The following is a 19,693-nucleotide window of genomic DNA, read 5'->3' on the forward strand; positions in this document are numbered from 1 at the left end:
ACGGTGAATGTCTTTGTATAAATATTTACATAGAATTTGAGATCCAACATTTTTGCGACAATCCGTAGTTAAGTTTACAGAGCAACCACCAACCGGATCCATGCTTCCGCCTACGACAGCACTGTATCGACGTGTGTGCCCAGTCATCAGAGGTAAAATATATTGTGAGATAGATACCTACGTCTAGCATGTGTCTAGGTGAACGCTAGGACGTTTTATGTTCGCGTGATATATCTTAAACACTGCGTTGCCATTGTGTAAGATGTCTTTAAAAAAATGTTTCGTTTTACTTTTTAGAGCCAATCTTGATCACTGGGGAGTTTGCCATTGGAACATTTTGGCATACCTTTTACCAGGACACTTTTTTATTATCGCGAAAGTATTTTTAGTGTAGTAAAAATATTGATGTATTGCCATTTGAGGATGTCGTTGGCCTTTATTGAATAATGATCAGCTAACTGAACATTGTCTTATTTATTTGTTAATGTGATGATAAGAAGCGAGAAATTTGCATTGTGTGCACAGTCAGTATGTGGTTAGCATGTTATCATATAGATGTCGTCATGGTCAGTGTCACTCTGCATTGAGCATGTACACATGTACAGGAGTAGTAGATCTAGGTGTTGAGTTTGTTTTCAAAGTTCTTATGTAAGGTGTATTGTAAGACTGATCATCACGTTTGCCTAGATAGTTTCTCTTTCACATCCATGCACTTGTAGACATTGTTGGCGCAGAAGTGTTTCATAACTATTTCACAACTAATTAGGCATGTTAAGGTATCGTGAATTCATAATTAAATTTGAGCAGATATAATTCCTGACAATGCCTACATTAGAGTCAGGTCTCCGAATATCGTACACTTTTGGTCGCCGGTCTCAACCACCAAGCTTTGTATGCAGATACTGTGTCATGGGGCATATCAGACGAAAGGTTATCCAATCATCTTGCCACCCCATTAAACCGGTTGTACAATCCGATTTCCGTTTTGACCACACGTTCAGTCAAAGGAGGCTAATAACGATCACTTAAATTCGTACAGTGTGACTGTAATACTGTCGCAATTTCTTCATATATCGTACATGTATTTTAATTCCGTACAGCACCTGAACGGTAAAAATTGTATTTATTGGTTGAATCAAAATTCAAATTATCGCACGAAAGGAAATGCATAGGTTCAAAAACTATGTTAATATTTAGATCTATATCCCATTATTATTAATCATTAGTAAAATTTATTAATGAATTACGAATGTTGTCATTTTTAAAGCTAATTTTACAAATAAGTAACAAATCATAGTTTGAAGATTCGTGACGGTTTATTCATCGTTAGTGATAAATAATGCACAAGTCTATTTGTAATTATTCTTCTAAACATGAACAGAGCACAAACATTGTTCAGTTACAACGCCTGTTAAAAATGGCGGAACCAGTCATGAAAACAATTTAGTATTATACTGAATAGTGTATCAATGCAAAGAGCCAATCATATAAAACTTGGTATTATGATCTGATAAACATGTGAGTGAGGTCACCTGTCAGAAACTACATTTGCCCCACACATCGATACAAGGTCTGCTTAATCAATAAATTATTGACTGACGTTCTTAATATAATACGTTTGAATAGGAGTTTCCCGCTGTGTTAATTGGTGTTTCAAACTTGACTGCATGCAAATAAGTTGGCTCAGTGTGAAGAATGGGGCGGTTCGCTCAAAACTTGTATTGCAATGGGCGATCTTTTTCAATTTATCTTCCCTTCACTAACCCGCTAGGTGCGCTGACCCGGACGGTCCAACCTTAAACTGACGGCGCATGTGGTATGCGCGATACGAGCACTACATGTTACTATGACGCCTATAGACAGTTAACTAGTATAACCTTCACCTCTGTCGGCAACGGTCACGCTTATGTGTGGACAGTATATCTTTTCGCCTAAAAAATGATTTATCTATTGCCATGTCCGGAAACAAATGTTCTTTGATTTAATGATACATCAGGGATGACCACGACTGATTATATTGTATAGTTAACCCCTAGATAGGCGTTCGAAGCGATGCGGTGAGATCAGCTGATCATTCATCCCAGGTCGCTTTGTTGACGTTTTGCAATCGGTACTAAAGTGTTGCCCTTGATGTATGAATATCACACTTTTAAAAATTAAGTAGATCTTGTATACGTTCCTCCTATATTTATGTTGTAGCATCGCCGAGCAGGCTACATCATATGCATGCATTTCAGTAAGTACAGCGGTGAAGCGATACGGTACGCGAAATGTGAAGGTCTCATGCAACGTTGCCTCAATGTTGTGAATATTGACAGCAACACATGTAAGTATTTGTCAGATATATAACAGAGAGAAATGAGAAATGTTCTCAAGAAATTGTAAGAGTAACAGGCACTGTAAAATTACGTCATCAACTAGATATCATGATACAATGTTCAAAATAAAAGAAAAAGGAAATAACTGAAATCTGTTTTAATATTTAAGGGTTAATTGGTGCATGTTGTAGAAAAGGATTTTATGTATGAACGGTGGCTGTTTGTTGCCAAATACTACCATGATCATATTTCAATATGATCAATGAAAGATATGTATTATTTTGGCCTTTTTTGAATTTTACAAAGTAGAAAGAAAAATTTCAGACACAGAGGACCCTATATATTTCAGTTAAAATACATATTCAAGAGTATTTGTACCAGCTACAATTTTTATAAAATAAAACAATATATTCATACTAATTGTCAATCTCTATAATGTTGATTGTATTAACAATGCAGTGTCTACATCCAGTTTGCACTGACAATAATCATATGATTGTGACACAGTTAAAACTGATTCTTAACTTCATTAGGCCTTTCTTTTTATGTTTCCTTGTTCTAATCTGATGTTTCAAATTCCAACATAAACAAATTATTAATGTTATTCTTTTTTCTCTTCACACCAAAAGATATCTGCATTGCACAATGACTCTTATTTTATTTAATATCTTGGCACACTTGTGCATGTGTACTAGTATTTGATTACACATGCATGACTTTTTAGCAGTCATCTGTTTCTGAACTGAATATTATGCCAATAAAGATAAGTAACATAAAAAAGGGACTCTGGTATTCTTTCAGGTTTGGAGAATCATTCAATTCATTGAGAAAACATTTTTAATTTCTTAAATAAGTTACTTTGATCTTGATAAGATCAAAATAGATCCAAATTAAATTGAGGAGATTAAATTATGCAGTCTAATTCATTTCAGCCAGTCTGTCTAAAATCCGGTCCTATTTTTCAGGCAATAATAAATTAATGAAAATTTAAGAAAGAATATATACCTTGCTTGAGTGAATCAGTCAATATGCATATTGGCTGAAATTTTTAGTCAAAATACATATTGTGCCTGATTATAGACACTGACTGTAACATATGTAAGTATAATCTGTTATATTAAAAAACAAATAACACAAATAAATCCATTTATCTACATGGAATGACTGTGGGGTTCAATTTGCATTTATTTAACCATCAGAAGATTTGATGATAAACTTTCTAAATTCATATTTGCTAGATGATAATAATATCTACAAAATATACTTAATACTACACGTGTCTTGAAGTACTGTTGAATGAAAATCAGGATACTTAGATACAGCAGGGTAGTGTGTGGGTTTGTATGGGAAATAATTTGTCAACATTAAAATAAATATTATGTTACTAAAACAAGAAGATAAAACTATGATTTAGATCTATTTATGCATTATACACATTTTGTGGGGTAGCTAGTATGATATGTTGTTTGTTGGCACAAATCTCTGTAATTTACTACTATTTTAAGAGCATGAGTATCAGACTTCTGTAAGAAATGATGGATGAATGAATTAACACCTGTGATGACTCAAAGCGCTTAATAGTGGGACACGTGTTATAGGGGCAGAATAATATGGGTAAATCTCTTATTTCAAAGTATGATGAGTGGTATGTATATTGTAACTGAGTGCTTAATAGATGCATGATAGATGTTCATTTGGCCTATTTCTAAAAAAATAAAATAAATTTAAATATTCAGATGCAACTTTAATTTTGATATAAAAAGTAACATTTAAAATCAGTAGTTTTATTATATTGAACGTTATTTCTTCTTAAATTATTTGTAAAGGCACGGATGTAAACTTACTATATAGATCATTGGTAAAGGCCTGTCAAAGATGTCTGCGTGCTGCAAATGTTGGCGTATCACTAATTTTAATAAATTGAAGTCCATGGTAGTATTTGTTGTGATTTGAATGCTTGAATTGTTGTGGGAAATAACACAAAGGCTGATAAATATAATGAGTTTGCATTATTTCATCGATGCAATATGTAAGCCCAGACTGACAGAATGCCTCGCTGTTTTCTGACGTAGAAAATACCGTGGCAATATACCATTTTTAATGACGTTTTTCCCGCTATATTCCAGAGTGACAATTCGTCTTGTAGTTGAAGACTCAAAGAATGTTGATATTATAAACTATTAATCACTACAAAATATGTGCTAGTTAAAAATATTCAGTTGTAAACGACCGTTTTTGAACGAAGGTGCAACAGGACAACTCTTTAGCTTGGCTCCGTCTCTACATGTCAGAAGTTGTCGCAGGGCGCATTGATCCGGGAACCAGACCGGAAGCGACAGTTTGGACCGTCGCTTATATCATTTCAAAAGGAGAGTTATTGCCCTTTGGAACAAAAAGATCGCCCATTTCGAAAGTTACTTATTTCAGTAAAAATGCGTCCTAAACTTCAGGTTAGGAGAAGGAAATTATTACCCTCTTGTGTTTCCGTATACCATATATATACAGATCTTGTCTATCTCTTTATAAGATAACTTTAGCGTTAGAAGCTGACTTCCCACCCTTTTGCAATTGCCGAGCTGCCTCGCTTCCATACACACTTGTTTTTCTCTTTCTTGCTTTTCTTTCTAGTCTCTTTTATCTGCCTTCATCTTCATCGCTTGTTAGTACAGGGTGGGAGGTCAGCTTCTGGGGATTTGATTTTGAACTTTGTTCTTTAACTACAGGAGCAGGAAGGGAAAACTCAGACTTAATAGCATCCATTGCAACAGCTTCAGAGACCGTGGCTAGTTCCACAACTAAGTTGCCAGATTCGTCCAAAGAATAGGGGGTATCACCTGTCAACACAGATAAAATGAAGTCTGGGAGTCAGGAGACACTGCTTCAGATGTAGAAGGAACCACTGATGTCCCAACCATTGGTGTAGCAGACACTCCTGCATCATGTGTGATAGCTGAACTATCTGTATTCACCAGGGTGTCAGCTACAGCAACAACAGGAATATCAACAACCCCCTCTTCTCTGGATGAATCAAATCTAACGTCAAAGGGTTTGCTGGGGGCAAATGCCTGATCTGGAATTGCTTTTCTATTTACGTGGAATATTCCACATTTGCGAAACCCACTACACACATTTGAGGGTGTGAACGCCTTACCATAGGCTTCCTTGAACAAACGGGGCCATTCCCATTTAGTTACTAAGTTGTTCGTGCTTTGCACCATAAACTCACTACACACCCTGTTCCACTCCCTGCTTAGTGGACCAAAGACTGACTTGTGCAGAGGACACTGCCACAGGGTCGTGTGAGGAGGAGAGGCTAAGATAGTTATATCATTTGCCTTTGCCTTCTCAAGAAGCCCAAGCGTCTTCCCCTTCACTATGGCCATAGGGGGGAATGTTGTCACTGGCTGCATTTATGCATGCCAGCACAGTTACATTATCTCGGGTGTTTCCCACGCGCCCTGGGACATTTTTAACTCCCGCTTCCGCCAGCACTTTGGTTGGTTTGTGGGTCAGTGGAACACTCATTTCGTCAATGTTCCATATATGATGGGGCTTATCTTGGAGCCCCAGATCCGTGACAATTTTTTGAAGTTCGTCAAAATATTTGGTTGTCACAGAGGGGTTGAGCATTCTTGCTCTGACTGTGGACAAGGGAACAGGAGATCTTAAATGAATGTTGGGGTGACGCTTTAAAAATCTAGCAATCCAGCCCTTGCCAGGCACAACATTCTTGAATGGAGTCTTTAGTTTCAGCCTCTTGCTTATACGGGCAACCTTTAAGATGAGCTGATGTTGGGTTATTCCAAAACCTGTCAGTGCTGCAGCCTTAATTCGTGTAGCAATTTCATCTTCAATTGCTGCCGTCAGCACTGATGGGCGCCCAAGACTACCTCCTTCCGACTTCCCACAGACATGATCACTAATGGTCATGGCAGGTACTTTGTAATGTTGGATGCTGCCCTAAATGACAGACCCTGCCCCGTAACAGCCGCTACGGCACACTCAAGGGCCTGCTTAGAGTACTGGCGTCTTTTCCCCATCTAAAAATTAAACACAAAACTAACTTTATAAATTTTAATACTGCCCAATTTGAATCAAAACAGAACGAACAAGTTGGAGCATGTTGTCTTGATGAAGTCCATATTTTTCAAAATATTCGAGAACACGTCTTGCCAAAAAGGTGGCAGACACGGGGTCGTTTATTTTTTTCTGATTTGCTAGAACACAACAAACAACGTTTGGTTGTTTGCCACTGCAGACCCGCGTTTTGGATGATCTAAGGATTTCTGTAGCAAACCAATAATAATTTCTGCTACATTTTCAAAATAAACATCATCTAGGGTTAAGGTGTTTAAAGTTGAACATGCAACTGCAATCGCTATTTCACGTCCGCTTTCAAATATTTCACGGCGCTGAACTGATTTTGAAAGTGCCAATTTCTGTAAAGTTGACAGAAAACGTATAAACAGATGAATAATTGTAATTAAGACAGACATATCTCATTTTTTATTAGCTACAGTATAAATACTAAAGTTGTACCTCGCTGATACCGATTGTTTTACCGAGTTTGCTCATCAGTTATCAATACTGACAAAATCAACACTTATTAGATAGAGTTTTGGTGTTGACTAGAAATTATCTACTTGTTCGTTAGTCGTTAGGCCATCTATATTAATTTATGTGTTTGTCATCTCAAACCCCAACCAGCAAGGAAGCGGGCGGGCGAAAAAAAATAAATAAAAAATGTTTTTCACTAATTTTTAACATATTCTACCTTGGTACCAGTCTTCAAATTAATTTTTGGGGCGGTCGGGTAGCCTAGTGGTTTAAGCGTTCGCTCGTCACGCCGAAGACCCGGGTTCGATTCCCGACATGGGTACAATGTGTGAAGCCCATTTCTGGTGTCCCCCGCCGTGATATTGCTGAAATATTGCTAAAAGCGGTGTAAAACCATACTCACTCACTCACACAAATTAATTTTGGACGTAGTTCGAGTTGCTTTGCTTCGGAAACAACTTTTTAATACATGTAGTTGAAGAAAGATCTAGGCATTTTATGAATGTGCAATGATAGTCGTACTTTTGTTATTACGTCGGGGCAAAATTAATACAGACAGCCTGACAATGTTTGTTGTCTCTTTTTGTAATATATCTTAAAACATGTACAGTTACTAGGTGTATAGTCTTTGTGTTGTCGTTTTACTTTAAGGCTGCATAGTAATGTGGCACTGGAAGCGTGATAAGAGATAAAAAATGTTTTCAGATAGATCTAGATGAAAACAGGGATAAGGTGTGCTGATGTCTGTTACTTAATATTTCATATAATTAAACTTATGACGGTGAGCGACTACTTCAAAATGGACTTCAACAATGACCATACACTAAGGTCACTATATATATTGTTTTTGTCATTTTAATTTGTTTATCAATGCTTATTCAAGCGTTTCATTATAGGGTACATCAAATGGAAAATTGAAAGTTTCACTGTACGAAATTAGAAGCAAAGCACAATATTATAATAATTTGGGCATCAAATATCATACGTCCCACATTTCGTTAATTTTGAAAAAAACTTGTACGCAACCTATTAATAATTTTCAATATTAAATGTTTATGGCAGCTGATATGCATTATTTCGTGATTCCGTACCGTTCATGCTTTTTAAATTTCCCGCAATGAGCTGTCACGTGTAGAGGTTCTCGAATCGTGACCTTGACGTCAACCCAGCAAGAAATGGAGAGAACCGCTTCTGCGCAAGTGCACTTTGCAATAACCAATCATATCTCGCAGGAGAAAACACATGACAAATACACGTAATAGCTGAAAATAGAGTTGGGGATTACCACATTTCAACCAACGAAAGTAGTTTGACGCCACATGAAAGCATTGAAAGCAATCAAGGAAACATCAAAGTGTACGGAACTTAGGAGCCTGTACGATATTCGGAGACCTGACTCTATACTTAGTAGGTTGTTTTTTGCATTAGCTATAGAGAGAAATGTGAAACTATGAACGGCTATTTCATACTAATATTTTTTATATTTGTTACTAAAGTGTTCCTTTCAGAGACCAATACTCATCAAATAATAGAGCAATTGTACCTGGGTAAGCTGATCACAGTAATCAACACATGTGTGATTATCTTGTCAGTTTACAGTTGTGTGTATCTGTGAGTGTTCATGTCTGTCTGTGTCTGCGTCTGTGTCTGGTGTATCAGCAGTGATTTATCTAGAATTCAAAACTAAGTGCCCTGTGTAATGTATTTGTAAAACTGCACACATGCTCAGGTACTTTGACGACCCACACCTAGGCTGGGAGGAACATCAAGCAACAAGATGTCTGAACTGAACAATCATTTATTCATAACTAACTGCAGGTACATAGTGATGACGTCACTCCCAATGCTGGGGCATGTGACTTATGACGTAGTAGCGCGTGCAAATTGGCGCTCACCGTATGTAAACAAACATAACACAACATTTCTCCCCCTTGAAACAAAAATCTAACACCCCTCTGATGTTCTAAGAAAAGGAACAATTACAACATTACAACTTTTAACAACTGACCCACTGAGTTACACAAAACAAATCCCTTGTTTTAACACAGTAAGTAACCACACTTTTGGTTTATGATCTATGGCATTACAGATTAAGTCTGTCAGGAGCTTTTACTGTCCTAGTTGATCGCCTGACAGCTTGTTTTGTAACCATGGTAACTGCTGGGGGTGACACACACACCTGAATCTCAACATTCAATGTTCTACCCAAATCATCACCACATGCATTAGTGTCTGTCTCACCAGATGGTACAATTATTGCACCTGGCATCTTTGTCTCATAAGTCTGTCCTGACACCATCCCACTCTTGGTCGAAAGTTTGTCACCTTCAACAATGTCTGTAGCGATTCTACCTCGAAGTTGATCAATATGTCGTCGACAACTCTGTCGACAACATCAACTTCATAATGTCTCTCTCCATATTTTGTCAAAACTTGCCCGGGTATCCATTTGTCATGTGCACGATAATCACGCCCCCACACCTCCTGGTTTACTTGCAGTTGTCTAGTCTCAGCTGGATCACTCATTTGACCAGCCAACTTAGATGACATAGCAGACTGAATGTCTGGTTTCAGCAAGTCTAACTTTGTCCTCAATTCTCGACCCAGAATCAACTTTGCTGGAGTTTCACGGGTAGTGCAATGAGGAGTTGACCTGTAAGCCAGCAGAAACTGATCAACCTTTGTCAATACAGATCCACTGTCTTCCTTAGCTGCCTTCATGGCCTGTTTGAATGACTGGACTGCCCTCTCAGCTTGTCCATTAGTAGCCAGATGATATGGAGCTGACAAAATATGTTTGACACCATTGCATTTCAAAAATGCTTCGAACTCTTCTGACACAAATTGCGGTCCATTATCTGTAACCACTTGATGTGGCAAACCGAACTGTGCACACATCTTTCGTACTTCCTTCACTGTAGCACTAGATGTTGTAGAATTCATTACTACAATTTCTGGCCATTTTGAGAATGCATCTACAATTAACAAAAACATGTGACCATGATATGGCCCTGCAAAGTCAAGATGAATGCGGGTCCATGGACGTGACGGCCAAGCCCATGGGTGTACAGGGGCTAACTGTGGATTGTTGTGAGTGTTCTGGCATGTTGAACATGTCTTGGCAATTCCCTCTATCCCAGGCCACCAAATGTAACTTCTTGCTACAGATTTCATTTTCACAACTCCAAAATGTCCTGTCTGTAGTTCTTACAACACAGTCTGTCTCAGTTTAGAGGGAATTACTACTCTCGTTCCTAGAGTTGTGACGATACACATTGAAACCGATACGATACGTATCGCGATATTCACTTTACGATTCGTTCAATTCGATATGTATCACGATACACAATTTACTGCTGAACATGCCTGTTTTTAAGAAAATAAAATCTTTAAACTAAATTCTGCAGTTTTGTTTTGTGTAATCCATGTTATTTTATTTTTAAATACAAGAAGTTAGATGAAAGAAAGATCTCAAAAACTTTTGATTTGAAACTTTTAATTAGGAAAATACAAAATAAAAATCAATTTGGCACACAGTGTAATTAGGCACACATATGAAAATAAATATTTCTTGGCCATTAAACCATGATTTGGTAAAAAACAAATAATTTTCATCACTCTGAAATCAGCATATTTTCTATTTATGCTGAGCTTGCTTGTCCCTGAGCAAGAAATATAACCAAGCATATATTGAACAGTTTGGAATGGACTTGTGGAGGAACTGAAACTCAATTTTCATACCCTCAGTTTACACAACTTGAAATTTAGACCACTCAAAGTGTCACAACTGACAATACTGTTACTAGAAATATTCAGTAATGATTGCAAAAGTTCACTCAGTCAAAATTTTAACAAAAATAATATCAAATATCAATCTCAATTGGCACTTGGTACAGTCAGAAAGGTACAATAATAATTAGCACCATACCTGTTTATGAAGGAATTCTTGCAGAATAAAAGACTTGAATGAGTTAAAATGACCAATCACTAATATTCATTCAGTCAAAAGTGTTAATACCATATAATATGATCTGTCAAAACATATATCCCATTGCTAAGTGTTCTTAAAACATGTAAAAGTCAGCAACAAAACTAACAAAACTACTTGCTTTACAAGTCAGTCTTGCACACAAAAATCTTAATCTCAATAATCTGTCAAATTCTTAACAATTAATAAAAGTCATTTATAATCATCAAACAAAGATTGCTGCAAATGACTATCTGAAAGTGTGTAACACTTGTAAGTGCAAATTCAAATAATTCAACTGAAATGAATAATGATCCTTAAAACATTAGACTTTCACATAAACTTTCAAATGTCTAGAAATGATTAACATTCTTTTTCAAGAAAATCATTCTATCCACATGCTTCCAACTCAGATTGGCCCTTTGAGCTGTTATGATGTCCCCAGCAGTAGAGAAAACTCTCTCTGAGGGTACTGATGTGCCTGGAATACATAATACTGACTTTGCATAGTGTGCTATCATTAGATGCAGATGATGATTCACTCTCCACCAATCAAGTGGATTGGAATCCATAAGTAGTGATGGTACTTGACAGTAGCTTTTTATCTCATCTTGGGATTGTGAGCTTGTGAGCTATCTGTCACTGTAAGGTTTGTGTGTGTATCTGGCACTGTACAGGTGTGTGTGTGTGTATCTGTCACTGTACAGGTGTGTGTGTGTATCTGACACTGTACAGGTGTGTGTGTGTATCTGACACTGTACAGGTGTGTGTGTGTATCTGACACTGTACAGGTGTGTGTGTGTATCTGACACTGTACAGGTGTGTGTGTGTATCTGGCACTGTACAGGTGTGTGTGTATCTGGCACTGTACAGGTGTGTGTGTATCTGACACTGTACATGTGTGTGTGTATCTGACACTATACATGTGTGTGTGTATCTCTCACTGTACAGGTGTGTGTGTATCTGACACTGTATAGGTGTGTGTGTATCTGACACTGTACATGTGTGTGTGTGTATCTGACACTGTACAGGTGTGTGTGTGTATCTGGCACTGTACAGGTGTGTGTGTGTGTATCTGGCACTGTACAGGTGTGTGTGTATCTGTCACTGTACATGTGTGTGTGTATCTGACACTGTACATGTGTGTGTGTGTATCTGACACTGTACAGGTGTGTGTGTGTATCTGACACTGTACAGGTGTGTGTGTGTATCTGGCACTGTACAGGTGTGTGTGTGTGTGTATCTGACACTGTACAGGTTTGTGTGTGTATCTGACACTGTACAGGTGTGTGTGTGTATCTGACACTGTACAGGTGTGTGTGTGTATCTGGCACTGTACAGGTGTGTGTGTATCTGTCACTGTACAGGTGTGTGTGTGTATCTGACACTGTACATGTGTGTGTGTATCTGACACTGTACAGGTGTGTGTGTGTGTATCTGACACTGTACAGGTTTGTGTGTGTATCTGACACTGTACAGGTGTGTGTGTGTATCTGTCACTGTACAGGTGTGTGTGTGTGTGTATCTGACACTGTACAGGTTTGTGTGTGTATCTGACACTGTACAGGTGTGTGTGTATCTGGCACTGTACAGGTGTGTGTGTATCTGACACTGTACAAGTGTGTGTGTGTATCTGTCACTGTACAAGTGTGTGTGTATCTGGCTCTGTACAGGTGTGTGTGTGTATCTGACACTATACAGGTGTGTGTGTGTATCTGTCACTGTACAGGTGTGTGTGTGTATCTGACACTATACATGTGTGTGTGTATCTCTCACTGTACAGGTGTGTGTGTATCTGACACTGTATAGGTGTGTGTGTATCTGACACTGTACATGTGTGTGTGTGTATCTGACACTGTACAGGTGTGTGTGTGTATCTGACACTGTACAGGTGTGTGTGTGTGTATCTGGCACTGTACAGGTGTGTGTGTATCTGTCACTGTACAGGTGTGTGTGTGTATCTGACACTGTACAGGTGTGTGTGTGTGTATCTGACACTGTACAGGTGTGTGTGTGTGTATCTGACACTGTACAGGTTTGTGTGTGTATCTGACACTGTACAGGTGTGTGTGTGTATCTGTCACTGTACAGGTGTGTGTGTGTGTGTATCTGACACTGTACAGGTTTGTGTGTGTATCTGACACTGTACAGGTGTGTGTGTATCTGGCACTGTACAGGTGTGTGTGTATCTGACACTGTACAAGTGTGTGTGTGTATCTGTCACTGTACAAGTGTGTGTGTATCTGGCTCTGTACAGGTGTGTGTGTGTATCTGACACTATACAGGTGTGTGTGTGTATCTGTCACTGTACAGGTGTGTGTGTGTATCTGACACTATACATGTGTGTGTGTATCTCTCACTGTACAGGTGTGTGTGTATCTGACACTGTATAGGTGTGTGTGTATCTGACACTGTACAGGTGTGTGTGTATCTGTCACTGTACAGGTGTGTGTGTATCTCTCACTGTACAGGTGTGTGTGTATCTGACACTGTATAGGTGTGTGTGTATCTGACACTGTACAGGTGTGTGTGTATCTGACACTGTACAGATGTGTGTGTATCTGGCACTGTACAGGTGTGTGTGTATCTGACACTGTACATGTGTGTGTGTGTGTGTATCTGGCACTGTACAGGTGTGTGTGTGTGTATCTGGCACTGTACAGGTGTGTGTGTATCTGGCACTGTACAGGTGTGTGTGTGTATCTGGCACTGTACAGGTGTGTGTGTGTATCTGGCACTGTACAGGTGTGTGTGTGTATCTGACACTATACAGGTGTGTGTGTATCTGACACTGTACAGATGTGTGTGTATCTGGCACTGTACAGGTGTGTGTGTATCTGGCACTGTACAGGTGTGTGTGTGTATCTGGCACTGTACAGGTGTGTGTGTGTGTATCTGGCACTGTACAGGTGTGTGTGTATCTGGCACTGTACAGGTGTGTGTGTGTATCTGGCACTGTACAGGTGTGTGTGTGTATCTCTCACTGTACAGGTGTGTGTGTATCTGACACTGTACAGGTGTGTGTGTATCTGACACTGTACAGATGTGTGTGTATCTGGCACTGTACAGGTGTGTGTGTATCTGGCACTGTACAGATGTGTGTGTATCTGACACTGTATAGGTGTGTGTGTGTGTGTGTGTATCTGGCACTGTACAGGTGTGTGTGTGTATCTGGCACTGTACAGGTGTGTGTGTATCTGACACTGTACAGGTTTGTGTGTGTATCTGACACTGTACAGGTGTGTGTGTATCTGGCACTGTACAGGTGTGTGTGTATCTGGCACTGTACAGGTGTGTGTGTATCTGGCACTGTATAGGTGTGTGTGTGTGTATCTGACACTGTACAGGTGTGTGTGTGTATCTGACACTGTACAGGTGTGTGTGTGTGTGTGTATCTGGCACTGTATAGGTGTGTGTGTGTGTATCTGACACTGTACAGGTGTGTGTGTGTATCTGACACTGTACATGTGTGTGTGTATCTGCCACTGTACAGGTGTGTGTGTGTGTGTATCTGACACTGTACAGGTGTGTGTGTGTATCTGACACTGTACAGGTGTGTTTTGTATCTGGCACTGTACATGTATGTCTGTATCTGACACTGTACCGGTGTGTGTGTGTGTATATCTGTCACTGTACATGTGTGTTGTGTATCTGGCACTGTACAGGTGTGTGTGTGTACCTGACACTGTACATGTGTGTGTGTGTGTGTATCTGACACTGTACAGGTGTGTTTTGTATCTGGCACTGTACATGTATGTCTGTATCTGACACTGTACAGGTGTGTGTGTGTGTGTATATATCTGTCACTGTACATGTGTGTTGTGTATCTGGCACTGTACAGGTGTGTGTGTGTGTACCTGACACTGTACATGTGTGTGTGTGTATCTGTCACTCTACAGGTGTGTGTGTGTATCTGACACTGTACAGGTGTGTGTGTGTATCTGACACTGTACATGTGTGTGTGTGTGTGTGTGTGTGTGTGTGTGTATCTGGCACTGTACATGTGTGTGTGTATCTGACACTGTACAGGTGTGTGTGTGTATCTGACACTGTACATGTGTGTGTGTACCTGACACTGTACATGTGTGTGTGTGTGTGTGTATCTGACACTTTACAGGTGTGTGTGTATCTGACACTGTACAGGTGTGTGTGTATCTGACACTGTACAGGTGTGTGTGTATCTGACACTGTACATGTGTGTGTGTGTGTATCTGACACTGTACAGGTGTGTGTGTGTGTATCTGACACTGTACAGGTGTGTGTGTGTGTGTGTATCTGACACTTTACAGGTGTGTGTGTATCTGACACTGTACAGGTGTGTGTGTATCTGACACTGTACAGGTGTGTGTGTGTGTATCTGACACTGTACAGGTGTGTGTGTATCTGACACTGTACATGTGTGTGTGTGTGTGTATCTGTCACTGTACATGTGTGTGTGTGTGTATCTGACACTTTACAGGTGTGTGTGTATCTGACACTGTACAGGTTTGTGTGTGTATCTGACACTGTACATGTGTGTGTGTGTATCTGACACTGTACAGGTGTGTGTGTGTGTATCTGACACTGTGCAGGTGTGTGTGTGTGTGTATCTGACACTGTACAGGTGTGTTTGTGTGTATCTGACACTTTACAGGTGTGTGTGTATCTGACACTGTACAGGTGTGTGTGTATCTGACACTGTACAGGTGTGTGTGTGTGTGTGTATCTGACACTGTACAGGTGTGTATGTATCTGACACTGTACATGTGTGTGTGTGTGTATCTGACACTGTACAGGTGTGTGTCTGTGTATCTGACACTGTACAGGTGTGTGTGTGTGTGTATCTGACACTTTACAGGTGTGTGTGTATCTGACACTGTACAGGTGTATGTGTGTATCTGACACTATACAGGTATAGGTTGACTTGACTGTGTCACTTACTAGGGTATAATAATATAATATATAATTTGATAATGATACAATAATTATAATACCAAATAAGTTTTTAATGTGAAGTTTACACAAAATATGTCTTTTCAATTGGTTGGTCACATGACCGCTAAACTGAAGTTCATAAGTGTATGAACGACACATTTTAACATTCATACTTTTGTCACGAGACTGTCTTATTAAAATGACGGACTACTTCCACATTCCTCAGGAAACACCTGGGAATTCCCTAGCATGAATAAATACAGAAGCGGTGTTTCTCATCATTTAGACACTTTAATCTTGAAGTTAGCATTTTAGCCTACATTGGGATAAGTTAGAGAGTTTGACTGAATACCTGTTCAGGGATATCCTTGCTACGACCCATCCTAGAGAACAAAACAAAGAAAAGCACATCCAACCTATTGTAGTATCGACTCGATCCGTGTCTAGACTACAGTGACAGTCTACACTAATATAGGAATGTACCTTAGTATCTATTTGATGCATCTTTACAATCGCCTTTCATTGATGACTAAAACATGTAACCACTACTGGTTCATTAACAACTCGGAAATGTCCCTCATCACGTTTATCGTGTTGTTCATTTTGATGTAAATGTATTATGACGCGCTGTCATTGTGACTTACTGAGGTAGTTCTTAACAGACCTTTCTTATCTAATCAGGATATTATTTGAATGCATTTGTTGTAAAGAAACTACAAAAGTTGTTCCTGTAGAGCATGTTGAGCATGCATACATAGGCTCATATCACCTCTATTTTGAGGAACTGTTTTATTCCGCGATGCAGCTAGTTGTTGAATGGCGGTCAATGTAAACATGAAGTCACACATACTAAATTGTATTGTGTTTAGATCTAGGTCTACATCATTTGAGGTAAAAAATAGTGATATAAAAAATTATAAGAATTGACTTTCACTTTGTTGTGGTATATCTATGCTTCCAAACTAATTTTCCCATGTTCATAAAACAAAGTGCTCTGTAATCAATTTAACAAACCCTACCAATACTATTGATGGCATAAGATGATTTATGTTATAGTATGTTTCCAATTTTTATGTAAGTGTAAAGGAAATGTGTACATCCTTGTAGCTCCTCAGTGAGTCTCAAGTGTCAGAATGATTCTTTTCATATTATTTCAGTTTCCATTTCTTTGACACAAAATTCAGTATTGTACTTTGGCAAAGGCATATGTATGACGAAGAAAAATGTTTGTAATTACTATGTCCAGAAACCAACGCATCTCAGAGATATGGCTTGGGGAATATGAGAGTTCAGCTAAACGTTTGTATTTGAAGAATATCATCTCTTGTAGCACCAAGTTACCGACTTATAATTGTAATTCTCTTTTGAGGAATCAGCTGGAGAATTTGACAGGGGTGAGGGAAACTGCCAGAAAATTGTGCAACAAGCGGGGATTGAGAACCTGCATAGAGGGGGCAGATAAAAGCCCGTCAGGCCAAGGCCCACCCGCACATATGCCCATAGGATGAAAGGCTCTTACCGTGTTAAGGAGAACATAAAGTGTGTTGACATCATGTGTATTATTTTATTTTCCAATATTCAATCATCTACACGAATATTGTGCCAACATCAAGCACCAACACAATTAAAGGTTGTGCTCCCCACCCACCCCATTCAGAAATTCCTCATCAGAGAGTTTGTTGTCAGTTCAGTGTATTAATACCTCAGAAAGACCCACCAACAGTGGTACATGAGAAAAAAGTATAATATAAATTTATATATAATAATAATAATAATAATAATAACATACAGATTAAAGGTTTCAATGTGATATGACAAAATTAAGGTGACAAGAATCTCATAATCGCTGTTTTTTAACAGTTTCAGTATTTCTCAAGATTGTATTGATGAATTTGGACATATTTTTCATATCTTTTAGTCCAATGCTGGATAAAAAAAATTTCAATTTATACATCTTAGGCCATTGAGAGAGATCTTTAGGTGTGTACATAGACTGCCACTGGAGAAGAGCTTCACACTTGAAAAGGTAATGAAGCTCATCACCTGCCGCGGGAGAACGACATAAATTTCACAAATGTTCCGCTCTTGGGATATCAGACCAGCGTCGGGTTTCACTTGGTATGTTATGGTTTGTGGTTCTAAAAGTTAAGATTGGGTGAAGAACGATTTGCAAATAAAGATATTTTTCAAAGTTATATTTTCTTTAAACATTTTGTACACTACACACCCTCATAACACTCAGTAATGGAACTCTGCCAATCCTGCAGCAACTGGTCTTTCAATAGTTCTTCCACTCTGAAGGCTAGCTATGATGAAGAACACAGGAACGGGTTTTCAAATATTTCACAGAGTCCACAGTTGTTTAATGTTTTCTTGACAAATGTTGTCCATGGAAGTTTTTCAGAGATGCAAGCGTAGTTATTAGTGATAATTTCATAAATAATATTTGTTAATTTTGGAGCTTGATTATTGGTTGCCATTTTATGCCAGAATAGAAAAGCTTGTTTGTACATTTTGATACAGAGGGGTTCCCTTCCGAGTCCTGCGGTCACTGCAGTATTGTTGTTGTTGTTGTTGTTGTTGTTGTTGTTGTTGTTGCGGTCACTGCAGTAGTGTTGTTGTTGTTGTTGCGGTCACTGCAGTATTGTTGTTGTTGTTGTTGCTTTAACTTAGTGTTTAAGAGGTCGCCTTCTGCCTTAGCAATTTAGGCCGACCTGTCCCTCTTTGGGACTAGTGTCCCCTTTAGTTTGGACGTGAAGAGCGATTGGTTGTTTGGGAGTCTATAGGATAACATTTCTTTTGTGGGTTGGGAAATATGGATGCCAATCCTGTGTGTTTTAAGCCTGGTTCAGAGGGCTGTATATGTAACTGTGGCACCATTTTGGCCATGTTTCATGTATATATGCTTGTGTGGTGGTTTTGGCGGTGTTTGAGTCAGTTCCTGTATTATCCCCTGTCCCAATGAAGTTGGTGGGGGATATTGAAATGGGTTCCGTCCGTCCGTCCATGTGTGCGTGCGTCCCAAAATTGTTACTGGAGCATGACTCAGAAACTCTTAAATATTTCTCTACGAAACCTTGCATGTCTACCATGCACATACTGAACTGGTGCCTTTTGCTCTATAAGAATTTTATGAATTTATATTTTTTATGTTTCCATGGCAACAAGTCGGAGTTAGGTTCTTTAAGGGTGGTGTCCGTTGCCGGAGTGTAACTCAAAAACTGTTAAATACTTTCTTATAAAAAAAACTTTGCATGTCTACCAGGCACATACTGAATTGGTGCCTTTTCATATTTAGCACTTTTAGAAATTTTTACTTTAGAATTTCCATTGCAGCTATTTTGGCATGGGCTAAGAGAAATGTTGGGTCAGTTACCTGGACCATAACATGTTAAAATGGGCGGGGGATATAGATGACTTCATCGACTATACGTTTGAACATTGAATATTGCTAAAAGCAGTGTAAAACCATACTCACTAACTCACTCAAACGCGTGACAATACCCTATGACATTATTTGTAGTATTTTGTTGCCAGTCACATCAGGGAAACTATGGCCAGTGACGCTAGGGGTCATTGAGTGTGCATAAGCTCCTCCCAGTAATCCATCATCTCTACACGCAATGTCATTGAATACGCCCAGCGATGTTGAGAGTTTTGAATATTTGTTTAATAAATATAGCCTGCGGCGGTGCATTTGTTTGCAAGCGCTTGTTTATGAAAGCACTTTTATTTTTAATATATTTTTTATTTTGTTTTTGTTTTAATTCAAGTGGCTAAATGATGATAAATGGGAACTAAAACACATATAATTTTTTTTTATTGATTCATTAATTTCATGCACAGGAATGTAGTTTATTAGGTAATATATTGGCTCTGAACACATCCAAATGTCGCCGGTGTTAGGGTAGTTACCCCGAACTCTATCCTTAGCCCT

General features: G+C 38.9%; 1 protein-coding gene across 2 annotated transcripts in view; it reads left to right on the forward strand.

The window, feature by feature from the left end:
• The first annotated feature begins 77 nt into the window (after nucleotides 1-77).
• The window catches only part of LOC139463771 (uncharacterized), a 44,029-nt gene continuing 24,413 nt past the window's right edge, over nucleotides 78-19,693 (forward strand). Inside the window, exons 1-2 of one of the 2 annotated variants that reach the window (XM_071245060.1) lie at nucleotides 87-152; nucleotides 2,200-2,326. In XM_071245060.1, coding sequence (XP_071101161.1) covers nucleotides 2,227-2,326 — 100 coding nt within the window. In that variant the 5' untranslated portion in view covers nucleotides 87-152; nucleotides 2,200-2,226. Of the gene's footprint in view, nucleotides 153-2,199; nucleotides 2,327-19,693 lie in introns of both variants that reach the window. The other variant, XM_071245061.1, reaches the window with a different exon arrangement.

This window comes from Haliotis cracherodii, unplaced genomic scaffold (genome assembly GCF_022045235.1).
Source record: "Haliotis cracherodii isolate W230 unplaced genomic scaffold, xgHalCrac1.p SCAF_16, whole genome shotgun sequence".
NCBI lineage: Eukaryota > Metazoa > Mollusca > Gastropoda > Lepetellida > Haliotidae > Haliotis > Haliotis cracherodii.